Consider the following 23,405-nt stretch of genomic DNA (forward strand, 5'->3'; position numbering starts at 1 on the left):
CAACCAACAGAGTTACAACAGTCCTCACTTACTGTGTGGCTTCACTATACAGTGCACATGTGTTCCTCTGGATCTGACTCTCCTCCTGCTATTACAGCTACAGGATGTATAGGTAAAACTAAATACAAATGTTAAACTTAATTCACTTCAACTAGTTTGTACTTTGTAGATACAGCTCATATTTTATCAGTACATTTACTCCAGCACTGTACAACAAACATGAGGTACTTTATGTTTTATTATAGCTTAGGATAAAACTTTATTGATCCCTTGGTGAAATTCACAAGCTACCTGGCAGTATGTTATTTTAATAAAAGGCTCCTCCTTTACACATTAATGCTTGATTATAAGTAGAACATGGATTGTTGTGTAATGCAGCATGAGTACTTTTTACTTTTGGTGCTTCAAGTATGTTTTGATGTTAATACTTTTGTACCATTAATATTTCTACACTGTGGTATTACTACTTTTACTTAAGTTAAAGATCATCCTCTACCACTGTGTTTCACAAGACAATTCTTTAAACATCCCTGAAATATACAAACACCAAAAGCTCTGAATTCCTTTCGGTGCTTGTGGAGAAGCACACACCAAAGTCTCGACACGGTTATCAAGAAGCACCAGCAGGTGGCAGCACTCATTGTAAATCAATGAGAGGAGCAGTACAACTGCACAACCAAACTGTAGCATTAGTTAAGCATGGTGGAAAGAAGAACTTGAGTTTATATTGACAGAATATTTAGAGCAGTTTTCACTGAACTACACCTGGTTTACACCATATGTGTCACTAAATACCCAGTCAACACGTCTCCTCATGTATTCAGTGGCTACTGATCACTTACTGTAGTAGTTGAGGTTGCGGACCCAGTTCTGGTTTGGTCCGTCTCTGCTGGACGTGTTGGGCGATGGAGGCACGGGTCTCTTAGCCAGAAAATCTTCGATCACTGTCAGTGTGGACAGACTCTGACTGCAGGAGGCAGACACAGGGGTTGGAAAATTAGGGATCGGATCACATGAGGGAAAGCTTCAGTAATGTAAATGTAAGAATTCGACCCAATCAGATAATAAACGCTGAGAAAGTTTGAGGTTTAGCTAAAGTTGTGATAATTGATAAATAAAAAAAATCTTAAATTGTGTGTTATTCAGTTGAAGCGTGTTGTCTGATCTCGTACCTGAAGACGAGGATTTTGTCTCCCTTCCTGACGCTCTCCTCTATCAGATGGAACAGCAGCACCATTTTTGCCGAGTTCTCCAGGATACCTGGCTTGTAGTCATACAGGATGTCCTTTGCCTGCCCATGTGAAGAGAGAGACTGTTAAATGTACTGTACTATTAAACATCACTTAAATTCATCATTCAACTGAATAGATGTCTTATTTAAGCATTGCTGGTTTGCAACCTTATAGGTGAGGAGAGGTATACAGGTATACTCCTCAGGTATACTGGTATACAGGTATACTGGTTTACAGGTATACTCCTCAGGTATACTGGTATACAGGTATACTCCTCAGGTATACTAGTATACAGGTATACTCCTCAGGTATACTGGTATACAGGTATACTCCTCAGGTATACTGGTATACAGGTATACTCCTCAGGTATACTGGTATACTCCTCAGGTATACTAGTATACAGGTATACTCCTCAGGTATACTGGTATACAGGTATACTCCTCAGGTATACTGGTATACAGGTATACTCCTCAGGTATACTGGTATACAGGTATACTCCTCAGGTATACTCCTCAGGTATACTAGTATACAGGTATACTCCTCAGGTATACTGGTATACAGGTATACTCCTCAGGTATACTGGTATACAGGTATACTCCTCAGGTATACTGGTATACAGGTATACTCCTCAGGTATACTGGTATACTCCTCAGGTATACTGGTATACAGGTATACTCCTCAGGTATACTGGTATACAGGTATACTCCTCAGGTATACTCCTCAGGTATACTGGTATACAGGTATACTCCTCAGGTATACTGGTATATACAGGTATACTCCTCAGGTATACTGGTATACTCCTCAGGAATACAGGTATACAGGTATACTCCTCAGGTATACAGGTATACTCCTCAGGTATACTGGTATACTCCTCAGGTATACTGGTATACAGGTATACTCCTCAGGTATACTGGTATACTCCTCAGGTATACTGGTATACTCCTCAGGTATACTGGTATACAGGTATACTCCTCAGGTATACTGGTATACTCCTCAGGTATACTAGTATACAGGTATACTCCTCAGGTATACTCCTCATGTATACTGGTATACAGGTATACTCCTCAGGTATACTGGTATACAGGTATACTCCTCAGGTATACTGGTACACAGGTATACTCCTCAGGTATACTGGTATACAGGTATACTCCTCAGGTATACTGGTATACAGGTATACTCCTCAGGTATACTGGTATACAGGTATACTCCTCAGGTATACTGGTATACTCCTCAGGTATACTGGTATACAGGTATACTCCTCAGGTATACTCCTCAGGTATACTGGTATACAGGTATACTCAGGTATACTGGTATACAGGTATACTCCTCAGGTATACAGGTATACTCCTCAGGTATACTGGTATACTCCTCAGGTATACTGGGATACAGGTATACTCCTCAGGTATACTGGTATACAGGTATACTGGTATACTCCTCAGGTATACTGGTATACAGGTATACTCCTCAGGTATACAGGTATACTCCTTAGGTATACTGGTATACAGGTATACTCCTCAGGTATACTGGTATACAGGTATACTCCTCAGGTATACTGCTTAACACTATTCAATGCAACATATATTGTGGGATTTTACTTGTTCTTTGATACAAAAAGTCTCATGATGTCTTAACTGAGCCTGCACAGAAGTAACAGAATGTATATAGCTATATCACTGAAACTACTCGATACTACACCATTTTCAAAGCGTCCTCTCAGAAGGTTTAATAACACAATGCTGCCAGGGAAATACAACTCTAGCCAACGAGTGTAATATGTCTTAAAAACCAAATGTGGACTCCATGTCTGGACTAAATGTCAGGAAGAGATAAGAGTTTTAATTTTGCAGACTTGAATGGTCAGACACGATGTACTGTGATGTACGTTGGTGTGGATTACATTCCATTTGTATTTATCTTCATTTTACTGTGGGTGGCAGCACTGAACCGGCAGCAGCATCTCAGTGAGGGGGAACATAATGTTCTGTTCTGTCACCTAACTGAGATTTAGGTTTCAAAGGTGTTCTTAAAAATATGCAGCTTTATGGTAAAGGAAGCAAAAATATTAAATGAGTTTTCTCTTTTGTATTTGAGTGTTTCAACGTACCCATTCGTAAGTGATGACCTGATTGGCTTTCTCCTGCAGCTGGTTGAGACTCAGTCCACCAATGGGGTTAGGGCTCTCCAGCGGCTTGGACTTTTGATTGTGTGCGGTCGGACATCGGGAGGGACCCGTGGAAGTGATGTCATCGAGGTCCAAGTCCTGGTCAGTGGCCAAGTTTTCCTTCTGTAAGGCCTCGTACAGCACGTCTGGATGGTTCCAAATCTGAAGAGTAAGAGGAGATGAGCGGAGTGAAAACACTCTCAAGGTAGCAATCATGGGATTTGCCAGGTATGATAAATATAGAGGTAACTTGTGTAACGGTATTCCACTGACTGCAGGAACTCATAGAGAGCAGGAAGACGTTTGTAGATGTTGATGTTTATCCTGTAAAAGTATTCTGATTAAATGTGGAATTTTAAATAAAAGGCTTTGGTAACTGCGTCTATAATTTGTACCTTGTAGTACAGGTACTCTGTAGTACAGAGGTAATTTTGTATCCAGGCAGTGTTCCACACACTTGGCCTCCCCCTCACCTTGCAGCAGACGCAGAAAGCCTTCAGTGGGTTGAGGCTGAGCCAGCCGCTGTTTCCTGCCTCTCTGAAGCGGTTCATGAACTCTGTGTAGAGCGCCCTCTGCAGGGGAGACAGACGCACCAGGATCACATGTTCCTCTTTAGAGGGCAGCTGGTCCTTCAGGACGTCGTGACCTCGCCTGGAATAATCACAAGTTACAGTCAATATTTGTAAAATGTTATTAAAAGTGAAGACGAGGTCTAAGAGAGCCAAAGGTCAGTAGAACCTTTGTATTCTCTATTAAATCTTGAAGGGAGGTTTCACCTCTGTACGAAGCCCTCCAGCAGGCTGTGCAGGACGTGGCTCCTGTACCTCATCAGCTGGACGTCCTGAGGCGTGCTGTCCACACACTGCCCGTTCAGAATGGGGCGCTCAAACATGTTACTGAACTCCTGCCGCGTACCTGAAATACAAATAGGATTTACGTAGTCAGGAAACAAGCAAATCAATCTTTTGATGACCAACATCTTCATGCTACTCTCAGGGAGCTCCTGAATGTAAGCGCTGATCTTGCCCCATACCTAAGAAGTCAGGACGGACAAAGTCGACCATGCACCAGTACTCGATCAGGTTGTTCTGGAGCGGATAGCCGGTCAGGACGACGCGGCGTCGGGTCCAGATGTTCTTCAGAGCCTGCGACGTGCTGGCGTGGCAGTTCTTGATGCGATGGCCTTCGTCACAGATCACCACGTCTGGACCAGGCCGTGCCAAGGCTCTCCCGATGCCTGGAAGAAGGAGAACAGAAATATCTTCAGTGATATTCTACACCGCCCCTATTTCCCCTCTATTTTCTCCTCCTCATTGTTCCCCCTGCTCCCCTTCATCTCTCCCACCTTTAAGCAGTTCCTGCTGCCTGTCCTCTTCGTCCAGGTCGATGACGACCGGTCCTGTTGTTTTCTTGCTCTTCTTCTTCCTCCCAGCCACGAAGCTCTTCTTCATTGACAGCAGGCGGTACATCTCGTAGCCCATCAGCAGCACCCCTCCATCCCGAGCCCATTCCTCCACCACCTTGGCCCTGGTCGTTGTGTTCCTGGGTAACGTAATAAAAAAGGTACGTTTAGTTAGGATTTCACTTATTTTGTACTTTTTGTTAACTTTATTTTGCACAGAATGAACACCACCCTATCCCTTACTGTGGTGCCCCAAAGCAATATAGACATGTGTACAAAAGATTGCAAAGTAAAAGTACCAAAAATATATTAAAATGTAACAAACCAGCTCAGTGGCACACAATTTGGAGCCATTTGCTATTTCAGTAACGGCTTAAAATGGGATTAATGTTTTTACTACCTTTATGTGGAAACACATGCAGTATAAGAACGACATATTTGAATAAAAGCAAAGTGGACGAGAGAGAAAAGAAGCTCAGCAGATTATGTTGTATTAAAGAAAGAAAACAATAAATAATGGTATTGTAATCAATCATCTGTTTGTAATAAATGACCAATTATGAATGAATGAAAATGTCCTTGCTTGAACAGTACGAACAAATGCTTGAGAATCTTTAATAATTTTCCACGCTGTTAAGATGTTATTGAACTGAGACAGAATGAGGTTACACACACACACACACACACACACACACACACACACACACACACACCTTATATAACAGACTTCCGTGATTGAGTTATTAAGGCTGCTTTATTAGAGTGAGGCAAGTGAGTTATGAAACCCCCCCACTGTGTGTGTGTCAGATAAATCACACACACACACACACACACACACACAGACACACAGACACACAGACACACAGACACACAGACACACAGACACACAGACACACACAGCTGTCGAGAAAGAGGATGTTGAGAGATGGAAGAGAGGACGAGCCAGATGGGGATGAAGTGCAGAGGCAGGTCAGATAACAAGGTCAGTGTTGTCTTTTTTTTTTTTTTAAGAGAGATAAGGAAAGTCTCTTCACTGCTTTGCGCGGATGGAGCTTCATCCAGCCTCCTGAAATTACTTTATTTTTTTTGGACAGTTACATTTTCCAACATACAAACAAAGCAGGTGGATAAAAAGATTCAGACTTTGCACAGGAAGAGCTCTGGGTCCAATTACTCACTTGTGTTCGTCGTTGAGGATGTGAACCTTAAAGGCACGTGGCCTCACCAGTCCCGGGTCGGTATCTGGAGGTAACGCCTCCGGGGGCGGGATCCACATGTTGAACTCTGACAGCCAGTTCTGCAGCGTGTTCACCTGGGATGAAAGTATAGAAATAATCGGAGTCAATCTTCAGTCCAACAGTTGATTGACAAAATATTTTACAATTTCGATTTTGATCACTAATTTCAGACATTGTAGAAGTAACAAACAGCTTAACAAATGCTATAAATCATAACATTTCACATTTAAATACTTTTTCAAGGTTATATTTGAAATATGTTTTTTTTAAGCAACTGATAAAGTATGTTTTAAGACATCTTTATGCATGTTTGCTATTTCCAACAATCGATAAACTACAAAGCATTCACACATTTATTATTACAAGGCTTGCAGGCAAGATTGGCCCAGTATATTTCACACTACACTGTGTGTCGACGTCCGAGCACTTATCGATCCACATTTCCTGGTACAGTATTTCAACATTAACTCACAGGTACGATGGCGAGCACCGTGTGAGCCTGGGTGTGTCGGAACAGGACGTCGATGAAGGAGATGACCTGCAGTGTTTTGCCCAGGCCCATGCTGTGAGCGAGGATGCAGCCGAATCCGCTGCTGCTGCCGAACCGCTCCACCGACTCCACCAGGTTGTCGTATAGGAAACGGATTCCACCGATCTGTGGGGGAGACGGGGACGAAGGAGAGAGTTGGTGGAGAAAGGGGCAAACAATTAAATTAGAAAGTAGGAGGAAGCGAGACAGAATAAGATAAGGTCGGTGGAAAAAGCAGAGGTGATATCTCATTATAAGACAAAGTCCCTGACTTAAAAAAGGTCAAGAAATCTGAATTTTGAAGAAGGTCATTTCCACAGTATGACTTTACAGCATGGTAAAAAAGAAAGAAAATTACAACAAAAGGCAGCAATGAAACAATGTTTTCGTCGCTTCTCGTTGTTGTTCTCAATGTTCAGTTACTTATTTCCTTATACACGTTCTAAAGCGGTGCAGGACGCCCAGACAAAAGGACGTTTGCAGCAGCAATAATACCTGGTGAGGTTTGACTGCTCGTGCCAGCTGAGGCAACAGGAAAATGTCCTTCTCCTCAGCCGGATGGTTCTCGTTGACCAGCACCCTTCCCCAGCTGTCCGGTTGGTTAAGGGCGTCGATGACGTGCGCGTCGCTCAGTTCGCCCTCTTCTTCCTCGATGGCGGACTCGCTGCTGGCGTGGACGATGGTGTCGTCTTGGCCAATGCTCAGATCGATCACATCTGCACGGAGGGAGGAGACAATGTTTTCAAAAACACATTTTGATCTTAGACTGTATTCAAAAAGAATTGGACCTTGAGTTCACAGATGCCTTTAAGTACATTCTTCCACACTAACTACGAGTAGTACAGAAGGAGAATAATGTAGAGCACCCTTCAGGAGGGGCATTTATTTTTCTCATCAGACTTTAATAACAGCTTCTAATGATATCACAGAATAACTAAAACACTGAACAAAAGAAAAACAACGACTACTATATTTGTATTGGCCTTGATACATTTATCTTCAGTGACGTGGTGAACTGCGGCTCAATCCAGAGTATGACGTGAAATCGAACACGGACCTCACTGTGTGTGTTAGTGTGTGTGTGTGTGTGTGTGTGTGACTGAAATCTGATGAAAAGGACTTTAGAGTCAGCAGTATTAGTTACACAAGCTGGCAGCCTGCGAGGGCACGACGGGTGAGGTGTGTGGGTGTGTGTGTCAGTATCTAAGTGTGTGTGTGAAAAAGAGAGAGAGAGAGAGAGCGCTTATATAACTGCAGTGAATGGCTGGTTATACAAGTAGGATTAGAGTGGAGGGGGAGACTGGTTATGCAACCCCAACTAGAAATGTCACTGTGCCACTTCGAGTGTGTGCGTTCGAGTGTGTGTGTGTGTGTGTGTGTGTGTGTGTGTGTGTGTGTGTGTGTGTGTGTGTGTGTGTGTGTGTGTGTGTGTGTGTGTGTGTGTGTGTGTGTGTGTTCTGGCTCATAACCAGGATTAGCCAGCTTTATTGCTCCACAGTCCCGTTCTGATCTGCCCCGCAGACATTCTCTCCCTTCATCTCTCCTCCCTCCATTTCGTTTTTCCTCTCTTGCTTTTGTTTTTCTCAGCTCCTAAATCGACTTATTATCATTCTTTTTTCATCCTATTGCTCTCTCTCTCTCATTTGTGTGTGTGATTGTGTTGTGGCAGTGTGTGCTGCTGTTTGCCTCCGTCTTCCTTCAATGCAGAATGCATGTATGTCTGTGCACTCAGGCAATAAGGGAACGGTACATGATGTACCCTGAGGAGGTTTAAAATATTTTGATGCACATGGCAGCTAATCTTCAAAAACTGTGCTAACACGCACACACGCACACACACACACACACACACACACACACACACACACTCAACAGGAACTGAGGAGATTTAGACTTCGGTTGTTAAAACTTTGAAAGGGGACTTTCACTAATTGTCTATAAATGTTTCCCAGAAGGCTGCGGAGTCCGTTCAACCTTGAAAGAATTCAAAGAAATCTGCATGAAAGCCAAGTTTTTGTTTGAAATGAAGTGAAACTTGAAATGAGCAGAGAAGTCACTCACTAACGTTTAACACTAAACTGTCTTTGAGGACGTGGAGATTATCACAAACATTCATTCCTACAAATCAAGAAACTCATTCCAATTTGAGTCGTACTTCAATCCTCTGTTTCTTTTCCCTGGAAATTCAAACTGATGCAGCCTTTTAATTCGCCGACTTTCCAGAACCCCTGGGCCCGGAAAGCATTTTGAAACAGAGTGTGTAATTTAATAAATGCGTAGCTGTCACGAGGCCATTAAGGCTGCTTTGCTTAATCTCCGAGAGACTGATGCTTTCGAGATGTGAGGTTTCCACCCAGACACCGACAAACTACCAGAACTGTGTATTCATATTTCCCTGTGATAGATCTCTCCCTCAGTGACTGCCAGACTGTTAAAAATCACGTTTTTATGAGTGGATTATACTGTTTAGACAAGTCCTGTGAGCTGCTGCTTTTCTACACTGTAACCCGTCCAGGTTGTTATCTCTATTGGACTGTTTAACATGCCAACAGCTGTTGGTTTCTCCAAAAAGCCTCGTTAAGCACGGCGATAAATATTGGGAACACAATATTCTGTGTGTGAATCCAAAATTGAATAACAGTGAGTCGATTCTTTAACTGGACCGGTGAAAACTTTTAACACTTGACATCTGAAACTAAACTCTTCACACGATGTACCAAGGCTCCCACTGGGCTGTTTAGCATTGCGAACAGCTCAGAATATACTACTTCATGTTGGGTAATAAATTAACTTCACAGCTCTGTGTCCCAATTTGCTTTTATGACCTCTCACAGCTATCTGACCTACTAGCCCACTTACATAATCAGAGGGTCGAGGGCTGTCTTCGCCGGAGACCTTCAATGTGTGGGGCACAATTCAGACACATTGACTGATGCAGCCTGGTTAACATAAAAAGGGCGTGTACTTTATTTAAGCCATTGTCTCTCGGAGAATTAGGTCAATTTAATAGTAAATACACTAACAATAAGCAGCAGATTCTGGAAGTTCATCCCTATTTGTGTACACATGAGATAGGATGGAAACCTTTTCTGCCTTTAAGTCTTTGTTTCAGAAAAGCAACTTCTTCAAGGAATGTTTCTGATCTGAGCTGCTCCGAGACGACTGTATGTAGGCTATGCGTGCGTTTGTCTCACCTGTTTTGCGTGTTTGCTCTGTGGCAGTGGATGCGGGTACGTTAGTCTTGCTGTCGTCCTCGCTGATTCCGGTGCTACTCGAGTCCAGGCAGATCACTTCCCGTCTGACCGCCTTCACTTCTTGCTGCGACGCCGTCGATGCCGACGATGACGACACGTGCTTCGTCACATCACCTGGAGAGAAGGACAGGGACGAGGCGGCAGAGCGAGAGAGTAAAAAAGAAAAGGAAATAACAGTGTTCAAAGATAGTTCTTATGTTATATGCAGACTTTGAAGCCTTGTAACTCGTCCACAGTGAAAGACAATCTCAAACCGAGTCACACTTGAATAATTTGGTTAGTGGTTGTGCTGTTAGTATTTATGGAAGGTCCACGCTCTCACCAGTTGTGTATTCAGGCAGTAGTGGTACGGGGAAATCCTGTTTGCTCTGCAGCTCCAGACGTCGCCTCCTCTCCAACTCGTCCTGCTGGGCTGCTTTGGTCACTGCCTCTAACTGATGCTCCCTCAGTAACTTCCTACACAGACACATAGAAAAAAAGGCTATATACATATACTATATTTTTACAAACTTATAACAGTCATTGTATGTGTGAACTGCAGGGAGATACGTTGCTTTCATTGAATACACATTCATATGTTTATGAATCCTATCAAACAGAGCTTTCTTTTGTGTTTTCAGCGTAAATGCTCCGATAAAAAAAGCCACCGTGCGCTACGTACCCAGACAAAGTTAGCAGCTAGCTGGTGAATGTAGCAAAAACATTTAGCTGCTTAAGAGGCAGATGTTTTGTCAGAAGTTGGTGGAAACAAAACCAGAGCTAAAAAGGAGAGCGTGTTCTTACATTTACTGGTGGACATAAACACGAATCCAAATGAATGCTAATGATGCTAAGTGTGTGCTGGTGGTGTGAAGAGTTTCACTAACAAGTTAGCCACAAGGACTATGTCAGGGACTGTTGTCTGTTAGCTTGTTTTTAAGTTATTCTGCCCCCCTAGTCTATTTTTTATCCAGGCTATTTCAAAAACTAATTAATTTCAACACGAACATTGACGCCAGAGTAGGTCTATGCATTTCTGACATGTGTTTGGTGTTATTGTAAAAGATGCTGGTATGTAAAAGCACCAGCATTCTTGAGGTTGAGCTATATCGTGGTTATTGGCAGCTGGAGGAATGAAGCTGCAGACTCAACAAACGCAGATATGATCATTGACAGATTTCATCAGTAATTGTGAGCTTCTGCTCTTTAAATTCAGAGTGAAATTAGGGAATGAGAGAAGAGAGGAAGAAAGAGAGATGATGCATCTTATAATCCAGCCAACAATGAATGTTATTATAAATACAATAGGCTAACAGTGGAAGAAGCTGAGTGAGTGTTAGTTTACTCTGCACCTCAGCAGAAACATACTCAGGGGATTGTGTAGTAATCCCTTTTCATCTCAAGACTGACTGCTTGCCAAGCACGAGTCATTTTCTAAAATCTAGATTAAGAAATGGCTTCAAGAAACCTTGTAGTCTGTTTTTATATTATTATATCATCAAGGCAGGGTTACATTAATTTTTTAACAGCATTGGTAACTCCAGATGTCCAGGGACTCCAGATAAAATGTAGCAAACGTATAAATACTGTGCATTAACTTTCCGACGGAGATAACGCTCAAGTCGAAGCGAGCACGTCGGGTTCAGTACCTGATGTTGCGTCTCATGTGTGCCGGTTTGGAGCTTCTCTTCTTGGTTCCTGTCAGGGCGGGGGGAGGGGAGGGGCTTTGGCTGGCCGGCCTGGAGCGGTGTCTGGACACAAGAGGAGGGTGGGCTGGCGTCTCCCCTGAAGGTGAGGTAGATGAGGGAGGGGTACACTGCCATGCGGCAGAGTCGCCTCCCTGAGCCTCATTCTCGGAGCCGAAGGGGGCGCTGCGGGACTGGTCTGTGTAAGAAGGACGGGAAGAGAATAAGAGATGGTTATTTAAAGTGTAATAAAAAAGAAGATATCGTGACGAGATAAGGGTTTAGATTCTTATCGATTACACCTGATGGTTTCTCTTCGCTAAATATGCAAACAGAAATGAGAAGATGTAACTGTTTTGTAAGCGCACATTTGAAAGATATTATGCACAGTCTTCAGCAAAGAATATTACTGCACACGGACAAACGGTCACATTTCAACATGCAAAAATAAAACCAAGATTCTAGAATCAATTCTTTATTACCCCCCCGGAGTAATATCACTATCCTAAAGGCTACTTTGATGTTAAAGCATTTTTTGCTGTTGTTATATATTGAACTCTATGAAATACTGTACATACTATTTGAAGGCGTTTCATTAAAAATCCACTATTTTATGATTTCTTTCCCACCACTTCCCCTACCAGAAGTGAAGAACCCGTTTCATGTGGTGTTACACAAATGAGTAAAGTCACAAAAGCTGAATAATAGTTGGTGACTCAGGGGAAATGGCAGTGTTTGTTCTGTTACAGCAGATGCTCCCAGTAAAGCACCCAGCCAGTGTAACTGTATTAGCATAATATTATCTTTAAGTGAACTCAGGCCACCATTATTAAAAATAAATAATTACATTTTTGGTCCAATATAAAAAAAAAGGGCACAAACTCACTTCTTTCTCACTTTAAAAAGTCCACTACTGTAGTCAGTTATATAAGATCAAAGAATAAAGGTGGTGAGACGTCGATCTATACGCCAATCCTTACAAGTATTCTTGTATTTACCAGGACCTTTTCTAATCATGCATGTTTACTGCGTTTGAAACATTTCCATCAAACTGGTTTGACTCATTCGAGCTGCTGTTGCCAGCCGGAGCCTGTGAGGATTTAAGTTTTCAAATTTACATTAAAACTAAACCACATTTGCAAAACACCATGAAGAAGAATCATCTCATCCTGAGAACACTTCAATAAAAACAAAGTTGTGAAAATTGTGGCACCTTTAACACCGTTCTGCTCGTCTTATTTCTATTCCTCAATCTGTTTCTAAACGTGTCTTTATTTCAAGTTCTCTTGTTTCTTCCACTGCATGTATTTAAATTTCACCTTTCTTCTTCTTCCCTCTCTCTCTCAGTTGTTCTGGCAGAGACACACTGAACTAGATCTGAGGCTTATGTAAGAGCTGGATCATAAATATGGACGGCTTATGAAACACAGGACTCTCACACACACACACACACACACACACACACACACACACACACGCGCACACACACACACACGGACAAGTGTTAAACTAAGAACATAAATCAACAGCCAGTTCAACCAAGAATCTGCCAGGGATGACTGGACAAACACACACATCAGATACATACAAGTCATGTTCACTGCATGACACCTGGCAAAAACCTTTTGTTTTGGTTGCCCACATTATTAGAATGCACAAACAGACACACACCCCCCTTATCATAACGTAGCATGGACGCTGGTGATGAGCTCACTGCGAGTTGATAAACAACTTACATAAAACGCCTCTTCAGTACATCTACGGGATAAACTTCTTGATCTGGCTGCTAATGACACCAGCCTGTCTCAGTAGTTAGTCAATGTGTGTGTGTGTGTGTGTGTGTGTGTGTGTGTGTGCGTGTGCGTCTCCGAGTGGCATTTCAAAGCACTTGCAGCCAAATTAGTTACAGCCCTCGATGTTAACCAAATAAATCACAAACCTACGAGATAAAAACTGCTTAAACATTTTCAATCTACATTAGAGGTCTTCACGGGTTTCACTCAGCAAGTAAACAAGTCCTGACCCTGGACCGCAGTTGGGCTGCGTTCAAATTATAAATACACACAGACTGAACCTATGAAGACCTCTGCGCAATATTTTTAGCCGTGCTTCTCAGCGTCACCTGATTGGATTGAATCCTGAAAATAATCTTAAATTAAAATCTCTAAGAGATGCAAACAAACAAACAAGACTGGAAACAAAGCACATTGGCTGAGTTAAACATAAGGACAGATTCCCGCTGCATTTCTTCAGGCAGTTTTAAAAGCTTTAGTTGTGAAATGAGTAATGATAAGCAATGAAGATCAGAAACAGACTGTGACTTCTTGTCAAACGTACAGTGTGTGCCAGACTATTAGCAGCTCATTGCTTATGCCAACTACACACAAAACACATCATTTCCTGTGCACCACATGATTTTGTTTTCTAGGAATGAGCTGACATACATTGTCTAGAACAGTAAATGAAAAAGCTTTAATGAAACTGGACATGAGTTTAATAGTCATTATTTATCAGTTAGAGATCAAAGCAGCGAAACGAGAAGATTCTTCACAGGAAAATGTCCCAGATTTGATTTATAAATCCCCATTTTCCCTTCCCCTCCCTCCAACTCAACCTTACAGAACAGTTATACAACAATTCCTGAAATACACACACACACACACACACACACACACAGCACTCAGGGGGCAGACAGGAAGGGAAGAGCAGGAGAGATGAAAGTGAGGTCCTCATTCAAAGAGAAAAAGAGATGCACTTCAGAGTAAGAGGGGGTGGACACACACACACACACACACACACACACACACACACACACACACACACACACACATTCTGGGAAGCAAGACTGTTTCCTTGCTCGGGTCAAGAGGAGAGAGGGAGAGCGATACTGGCAGAGCCTTTACTAAATCTGTTACGTAATATAATTGTATTAGTTGTTACACCTTGTGTCCACATCCAGTGTCCCTGCACATATGCACAACCTGATTCCAGGATGATTTAGCATATTTGAGGTGTTAATGTTTGTAAAAAAGTCACTTCAGTTCTTCATTATTGTTGCTGTGAGGCCTGATGAGAACAAATATGAAAAACTGTTTTCCTTTTTAAAAGGACACATCATGCAATACAAAATAAACAAATCATACAGATAATATTGTAGTTTCCTTTTATGGACTAATGATTCTGTACAGAGACACAGACTGAGTTCAAATATTCAACAACCACTTTTATGGTTTTACCAGAGAAATGTATCTGTTTAGATAAGGACCTCCGGCTGGCTGTGAGAGCGGCTGGAAGAGGGAGACGCACATAAAATCCTCCTGATGCTGACATGAGTGAGTCTCCCTCTTCCAGCCGCTCTCACAGCCAGTGCTAAAATGATTAGTTGAATTACTGACATTAATAGTAGTTAATAGTTTTGTAATGAAAATAAATGTTACGTGTACAATTACAACAGACTGCTAAAGCAATGTCCTTACTTTTAAAGTTGGGTTGTCTTAATATCAAAGTGAGGACACTCTGGCGTCAGTCTTATGTAACATCATCCGTCACTTTGATTACACGCTGGCATTTAGCCAAATCACATGTTTCTGTTCCACAGCATAAAAAAAACATTTAAAAGAGGAATTAAGCAGGAGAATATACAGCAAAACAAGTTTCATAACCTCCAGATACTGTCGATTGTTTATAGCTCTAGACCAGGGGTGTCCAACCTGCGGCCCGTGGTCCATTTTTAATTGGCCCGCAGCAAATTCTAAAAGTATAATGGAATATGGCCCAGATAGAAACTTGTGCTTGCATGTTTTGTACTTCTTAGTACACTGGCTGAGTCACGGCTCCGTGCTGTAGCGGGTTTATTCCCTGAGATCAGAAATCGACCTGTTTTTGAAAGAGAAGGACCGACCTCTTCATGAGCTGAGAGACCCTCCATGTTTGGCAGACCTGGGATTTTTAGTTGATCTTACTGGTCATCAGCACTGAACAAGAGCCGACTGCGCACATGAAAGCTTTCTGTGTGAAGCTCCGTCTCTTTGAGACACAACTTCAATGTTGCGCACTTCCCCACGCTGTCCGAAATCAAATGTGCTTTTCCAAAGGCCAACCTTTCTGATAACAAGGGAAATATGTGTCTGTGATCATGTCTCTCATCTCATGTCACGTCTCTCATCTCATGTCACGTCTCTCATCTCATGTCACGTCTCTCATCTCATGTCACGTCTCTCATCTCATGTCACGTCTCTCATCTCATGTCACGTCTCATGACAGAATTCAGTCAGCACTTCCAAGATTCTTCTATCGCTGAGAAAGAAATCGAGCTGATCAATGCAGAAGAAGTTTAAGAGAGTCTGCAACTAGAACTTATATAATAATAATAATAATTATATACGATAATTCCCCGAAGAATCAACATCAGCTTCTCTCCCTCCCCGACTTCTACCGGAGCTTGGAAAAGTTTCCTCTGATGAGACGCCACACACAAATAATGATGAGTGCAACGCTGTTCCCATTATAGGAGAGTTAACACATATATTACACAGTATCTATGTTAATAAGCTCAATTTTTTTATAAATTCAGTCAATTATAGTTGCTAACATTTTCTAACTGAGTTAGTTGATGTGTTAACAAGCCCAATAACTTATTTGTTTAACAAGGTTGAGATATATCCATCCCCTTTTCCCCTCATTCCCTCCCCATTGTTTTTTTTTAAGGCAATATACCTCAAAAGTATGAGTGGCCCAGCCCTTCGTATATTTTTCTGTATGTGGCCCTCAGTGAAAAAAGTTTCGACACCCCTGCTAACACTCACTAAGATGGTGAAGGAACTGAGATTCTCACAGGTGGTGACAACAGCAATGTGAAGCAGAGAACTAGCTGGCAAAGCATAACCACACTCTCTCTCTCTCTCTCTCTCACACACACACACACACACACACACACACACACACACACACACACACACACACACACGAAAGAAGTGCAAAAACAGCCACATTTTAAATGTGTGTGCTTTTCTAATGATAATAGCATTTAATGTGTCACGTTGAGAAAGGTTTTGCTCCATTAGTTTTCTGCTTGTTGTTTAAGTGAACTAAAGCGACTGTGTGCAAACAGACTTTTTATTTTACTGTAACTTGCAGAAATCTGGAAGTGTTTTGGCTAAAGAAAGCTTTACAACTCCAGTTGCTGTCATGTCTACGTTTAAACTCCAGCTGAAACAAAGTGCTGGTAGAACAATTTCTTGGCTTCATCAGAGTTTAAAAACTCCTTTTACACTTCCGAGTAACTTGTTGCTGAACAGCCAAGTGGCAGCTTCTCACTTCTTCTGCAGTAACTACATGTTGGTTGCTTAAGAAGCCCGCCTCATTGAGAAACACCTCCAAGTACACGAGTCCAATAGATACAGTGGATATAATAGTGTTGTCTTAAGGTGAAAAATGGAGTTGGAAAGCCGATTGTTGCTAGGCGACTGAGTCAAACTCAAATATTTGGCTGCTCGTGACGAGAAGATGAAAACAGGAGTAGAGAGAAAAACAATCGTGACAACGCGTAGGCAAAGTGAGATGATGCAAAGCGTTCGAGGCTTCAACCTCCACAGACGCACACCGAGCAGAGAAAGTGTCTCCATGAAATGCTGAATCACCGACAGTCAGCGAGTGTCACAGAGCAAATAAGCACCCGCAGCATTTCTTCTGCTGGACAAAACAACATGTTCTTGAGAGATTTGCCACTCCAAAGACTGTGAGGCTATCTGCATCAACATCAGGGTTAGTGCGTGTGATTCCCTCAGGTGTGTCAGTGTTTTAAAGAGAAGAGAAAATATTGTTTTTTTTAAACAAGAGAAACCAAACATTGTACTCCCCTATAGAGAACTGTATGCACATAATGAATGTATCCAAAAGCAGTAATGTAATATGAAAAGTGTCTTTTACGTCAACTTCTCTGTGGTCTGACAAATATATGTCACTCCTAGTTGGGAAAACCTTTTAAACCCTCACTTGATAAAGTGCGGCTGTTTTCTTGGCTTTGGTGGGTCAACACTTTGTATTATTAACACATTTCTCAGTGTTGAGAACAGCTCGACATTCACTCTTTGCTCTTCAGAGAAAAATAAAAGCGTTGCTGGAACAGATGTATGAACGGCTGCCTCGCAGCTCCAAACATCAATAAAGATTATAGTAATTTGTTGACGTCGTCCACTTTCATTTCTTCAAACTGCTCCATTAATAAATACTGTACACAGACTGTGACAGAACATACTGAGAGTTGATTTCTTAGATAACTAAGAGCCTCAATCCAGCCCAAAGCCACTCCCTGAGGATCCACGGTTTCCAGGTGTGTGTGTGTGTGTGTGTGTGTGTGTGTGTGTGTGTGTGTGTGTGTGTGTGTGTGTGTTCCAGTAACTGTGTTAATGTTTCCTGCCTCTGCACTGACCTACATACTGAAATCAATTAGGAGACAGAAGTGGACAGTCCGTCTGTGTCTTGCCCTCCTGCCCTCTAACTGTCTACGTAAGAGGATTATGGCTGATGGCAGATATTTACTACAACACGGAGGAGAATCCTCTACTACACACATGTCACACATTTCTCTTTCTCTCTCTCTCTCTCTCTCTCACACACTCACACACACACACACACACACACACACAGACAGACAGATAGACAGACAGACAGACAAACTGTCCGCTGTGTTATCAAACACAGACGGGGAATTCCAGGAACTAAACGGAGGGATACAGAATTCATTGTAACAGAGCAATTTCCATGGTTTCCATGGAGAAAGATTTGATCAATGTTGTGCCCTCTTTACTAGGAATCACAAATGTATCTATTCTGACGAGATTATTTAACATGCTTTGGAAAATTTAAAAGGAATTATGTAACGGCTGATTTCTTTAATGCCGGTGAGAGGAAAGCTTCCTGTTTGCGAAACAAGAGTCTGAGGCCGAATGGCAGGTTTGAAATGATGAGGTCATCATTGATTATTGAATTTATTAACCCCACTTCATGTCACAAGCATGGACGCTGATATCTCTCGCTATGGACATCTGAACTTCAGCACGTCAATAGGAAGGGGTACGTTTTTTGGCTATAGGTAGGGTTTTGAAAAAACACTGAGTATTAATCCCTGCTCTCCTCTTCCTCTCCCCTCCTCTCCCTCTTTATCTGTATGCATTTATGTAAATGTTCTGTCAAATGTTGTATTTGTACTATGTTGTTTATTCTGTACACACGACATCTATTGCACGTCTGTCCGTCCTGGGAGAGGGATCCCTCCTCAGTTGCTCTCCCTGAGGTTTCTTCCATTTTTTCTCCTTTAATTATGGGGTTTCTTTTAGGAAGTTTTTCCTTGTGCGATGCGAGGGTCTAAGGACAGAGGGTGTCGTAACCTGTACAGTCTGTAAAGCACACTGAGACAAATGTGTCATTTGTGATATTGGGCTATATAAATACATTTTATTTAATTGTATTTAATCAATGTAATAGTAATAATAATAAGAAGAAACAGGTTAAATCATAAAAAAATAATCTATGTAAAAAAACAGTTTTAAAAATAAAATTTGCAATTTAAGAATCAATCTTTTCATTATTATTATTATTATTATTATTATTATTATTATTATTATTATTATTATTATTATTATTATTATTACTACTACAATAAGATGAACCCCTTGTGCCAGTTAACTTTGGTGGGCGGCATTTCTTTTTCTTCTTTTTTTTTATCAGGGCAATTTCTGTAAAAATTGGGAGAAAAGAATGAGCCTACTGTATATGGACTCATTCAAGTACATATTTCTTTCATAATTATAACTCTCTGCTTCAATCTTCATTAGTAAAATCAGATACGGCAGATTTAGTTTCTGACGTTCCCGTCCTCGTCCACTTCTTTACTTTCCTCGTCCGTCTCTGATTCTACCTGCCGACACTCTTCTCCCACCTTCTCGTCATCCTCCTTATTTCCTGGCTGCACCTTTCTGAATGTCATCGACTTTCATTTCTCCTTCACACTTCTCTCTGTTCACCGACGACTACTTCTCCTAACTTCTATCCATCTTCTCACTCTTCCCCTCTTGCCATATTACGTGTTATTTCTCCTCATTTTAGCTCCCGTCTCATCTCCCAACTGCCTCTCCTCTCGTCCAGGTACATGTTAGAGCGTGCTCAGTGGGCCGCTGTGTCCTCTTTGTTACATAATGTCCTCCCTCTGACGTGTGCTTATAAAACAGGAAGACGTTCTTGAGATTTTCAGCATATTGCTGACATTACAAGGTGTCATTATCTAACGGACAGAGTAATAACCGGCACTTTGACTGTCTGATATCACGTCACATGGTATGTTCTAACGGAGAACTGAAACTTTGATGAAATCATACTGCAAAGGTTGTGTTTAGCAAATTGGAAATATTGGAACGATGGACTGAGGGGTTCTTTACATTGTGTATGCACTTGGTTATTTTAAAATGACACATTTATGGAAATAAGTAGATCAAACTCATAGTGATAAACAATCATTGGATCACCTCATTTAGGTAAAAATAGTTCATGAAAAAATTGTGCGAAGGTTTAAAAGATTTTTTTCTAGTAATGTTGAACATGAGCACACAAGTGATCAACTTGTTTCTTGATTCATGGCCTTGTTTTCCACCAAATGTCATTGAAAATTGTTATGATTTTAAGATACCCAGCTAATTATTATACAGACAAACAGGGTGAAATAGGAAGCAATGCACTCCTATACTTATATATCTGATAAAGTACTAATGGAACTTCTATAGATGAAGGTGCCTCATGCTGCCATATTTGAGCAAAACTGAACTAAGAAAGAAAACTTGGTGAAGAATTGAGGGTAAACATGGGATTTCTGTGTTTCATTTCATTTCCTTAAATTTGGGGGAGAAAAAAAAAACACTTAACACCCAGACAACTTTTCATTATCAGATGAGCTGATTCCTGCATCTCTCTGCAAACATACACGTAACATCTAGTGTCAGAATCACAGACCAACGCACTTTGTTTGTCTTCTCACAGTAACCGACCGCATCCGATTCGATGAGGTGTTTGTGTTCAGATGTCAGCAGAGGGCCGACATGAAACACATGAAACAGGTCACGGATGAATGTGAAGTTAATAACACAGTCAGGTTGTGTTAAGAGTCCAGGTCAACGTACTACAGTCAACTTCTCTTATACGACCTGCTTTATTAAGAGTCCCACACACACACACACACACACACACACACAGTCTGAGTCGCACTCAGACATAAAGTTGCTCTCTAACAGACAGACGGGCTACTAACGCTGAGGCTGGTCGGACACTTATGTAACCGCTGCCTGGCTATTACACAACCAGCATGTTCACAAGAACCTCATGTCCTGTACACACACGGAAAAAGATGTACCGTGTGTCTCACACACACACACACACACACACACACACACGAAAGAGCCCGTAGACGAACACAATGACATTTAAAGAACTTCTACAGTAAACTTGTCGACACACACACACACACACACACACACACACACACACACACACACACACACACACACACGAAAGGGCCCGTAGACGAACACAATGACATTTAAAGAACTTCTACAGTAAACTTGTCGACACACACACATTCAAATGTACACACACTGCGGCAGATATGCTGTGATGAGTGTGTCTTCAGTGTGTGACAGTGTGTGTGTGTGTTGTCAGTGTTGGGATTTTTCGCCCCGCTTTATAATGTTCTCTTTAATGACCATACTGAGGCAACAAGAACTATGTGAGCGATGATTTCAGGTGGACAGACTGAGATACATGAGAAGATGTATAATACCGACACGTAATAATAATAACACAATGTTTGTTGTTGTTGTTAATACTCAGTTTTTATCTTTCCAGTTTGGTAAGAATTATGATTATATTTTAATCTAATGGATTAGTTAAAGTAGTTCAAAAGGCCCGTTATTATGGGCCTTTTATGGGCCGCGCAGTCTTTGGGTTCTGGACTCGTCATCAGACAAGTCCAGAACCCAAAGAGACACAAACAGGTCTCAAGAAAACAAGAACCCAAAACCAAAGAGTGAAAAAACAACTGTGGTTTCCTTACAAACCGAGATTTAACTGGGTTACATAACACGCACACGCACACACACACCTTATATAACAGACTTCCCTAATTGAGTTATTAAGGCTGCTTTATTAGAGTGAGGCAGGTGAGTTATGAAACCCTCCCACTGTGTGTGTGTCAGAGAAATCATGAGACGGTGGGACAAGCGCAACAACAAACGCTCTGTTTGTAGGCCAGTGTGTCACTGCAGCTGAGGAGGACCAGACAGACAGACAGACAGACAGACAGACAGTGTGCTGGTCATACTATAGCCTGTTACATAAAACCTTGTTGGCAGCATTCGGGACACTGCATGTACTTTTGACCTCTAAAGAAAAAAAAAGAAAAGAGTATAATCCGATACGGACCATTAGCCTAACTATCTGTCAAGAATAGTATTTTACACTGCAATTATAATTCCTTTGTTATTATAAATATGTTATTATTTAAAAACTTTTACATAAATGTGCACTTAAATTTTTTTTGAAACAGTGTTAAACTTAAAACATTAAAACAATGAATTAACATCATCATCAGAATGTGAAGAGGGAACAGTGTTGACGTCGTGCCTTCGGAGCAGGGGGCTCGGAATTACACATTGAAGAGAGAGAGAAAGACGATATTGGTAGGTATTGATATTAAGGTTCAGTATCGGGCGTGAAAAGTCATATCGAGCATCCCTAGTTTCAAGAGTGGCAAGTTCACCCGGTGTTGATATACTTCTGTACTGAATAAACACCACTGTACCTACGACTGAACTGAGGATGTGAGAGAGCAGCGTATTGCACTTGACTATGCTGGACATAAACATGGGGGACTTTGTTTTAAAATCAATTTTAAGATGCTTTTTAAACGGAAGCGTGTTATACAAGTACGTATGTAGTCACAGCTGTGAGCGTAGCCCCGCAGTGTTTGTACAGTGTGGATTATTTGGTCGGTGAATAAATGCTTAGCCACAAAGTTAGCGCCACAACGCTTCAGCCCCGCCCAGTTAAGGTGAGCTGAACTTTAAGGTGGACCTGCGATAACTTTTTGTCAAAATAGAGGATTACAGAGCATTACCCCCATGATGTTCATCTGATCACAAGACTACTGTAATGCAACAATAGACTGGGCAGACATTTAATGTGTGTGAGAGAGACAGAGAGGGTTGAATAAGAGAACACAGACAATATTTCATGTGCAAGAACAAGACACCAGCGTAGCAGAGGGATAGCAAAAACATTAGAGATGAAATCTGCATTTATGGAGAATAAATCCTTAATCTATAAAACTGTGAAAACTTGAGGATTGAGAGACACACAAAGGAGAAGAAAGAGGAGCAGAGAAGGGGGGGGGGGGGCAGAGTGAAAGGCATCGTGCGGCGCCAAGATGAAAAACAAAGACCAACAAAGAGATCTTAGAAAGGAGGAAATTTACATTGAAGGAAAACAAAGAAAGCAGCCGTATGATCTGACCGGAGGAAGCAGAGAGATAACAAAAAAAAAATGGTTTGACAAAGGGAAATTAGGGAAGTGGGAATGAGAGCCATGTGGCCTGGCTGGCAAAGCCTACATCCTCTGAGCTGGGCTGTTATAAAAGCAGCCAGACTACACGTGTTCCCGGCGTTTGGCCTGACCCGGCGCTGCTCTGAAACTGGACAGGTTGTTCCTGCGCGGTGTGCCGAGGCCAATTACAACCCAACAGAGCAAAAAAAAAGAATCAGAACACAAGATCTTCCTGTTACATTGTACCACTGAGGTGTTGCTGCTGTTCAGATTGTACTCACAGGAAGTACACGAGCGCACACACAGGATTTAAGGGAGAACAGTGAGTTCTTTCAGACC

General features: G+C 41.7%; 1 protein-coding gene across 3 annotated transcripts in view; it reads right to left on the reverse strand.

Moving 5' to 3' along the window:
* Positions 1-23,405, reverse strand: part of LOC115010813 (helicase ARIP4-like) — a 59,137-nt gene that overhangs the window by 7,976 nt on the left and 27,756 nt on the right. For all 3 annotated transcript variants that reach the window (XM_029435616.1, XM_029435618.1, XM_029435617.1), the window contains 13 exons: positions 11,445-11,679; positions 10,139-10,272; positions 9,757-9,930; positions 7,058-7,278; positions 6,506-6,688; positions 5,974-6,107; positions 4,739-4,935; positions 4,427-4,630; positions 4,170-4,308; positions 3,867-4,044; positions 3,337-3,555; positions 1,173-1,291; positions 843-967 (listed from right to left, as the gene is read on the reverse strand). In XM_029435616.1, coding sequence (XP_029291476.1) covers positions 843-967; positions 1,173-1,291; positions 3,337-3,555; positions 3,867-4,044; positions 4,170-4,308; positions 4,427-4,630; positions 4,739-4,935; positions 5,974-6,107; positions 6,506-6,688; positions 7,058-7,278; positions 9,757-9,930; positions 10,139-10,272; positions 11,445-11,679 — 2,262 coding nt within the window. The remainder of the gene's footprint in view (positions 1-842; positions 968-1,172; positions 1,292-3,336; positions 3,556-3,866; positions 4,045-4,169; positions 4,309-4,426; positions 4,631-4,738; positions 4,936-5,973; positions 6,108-6,505; positions 6,689-7,057; positions 7,279-9,756; positions 9,931-10,138; positions 10,273-11,444; positions 11,680-23,405) is intronic.

Source organism: Cottoperca gobio, chromosome 7 (genome assembly GCF_900634415.1).
Source record: "Cottoperca gobio chromosome 7, fCotGob3.1, whole genome shotgun sequence".
Classification (NCBI taxonomy): domain Eukaryota; kingdom Metazoa; phylum Chordata; class Actinopteri; order Perciformes; family Bovichtidae; genus Cottoperca; species Cottoperca gobio.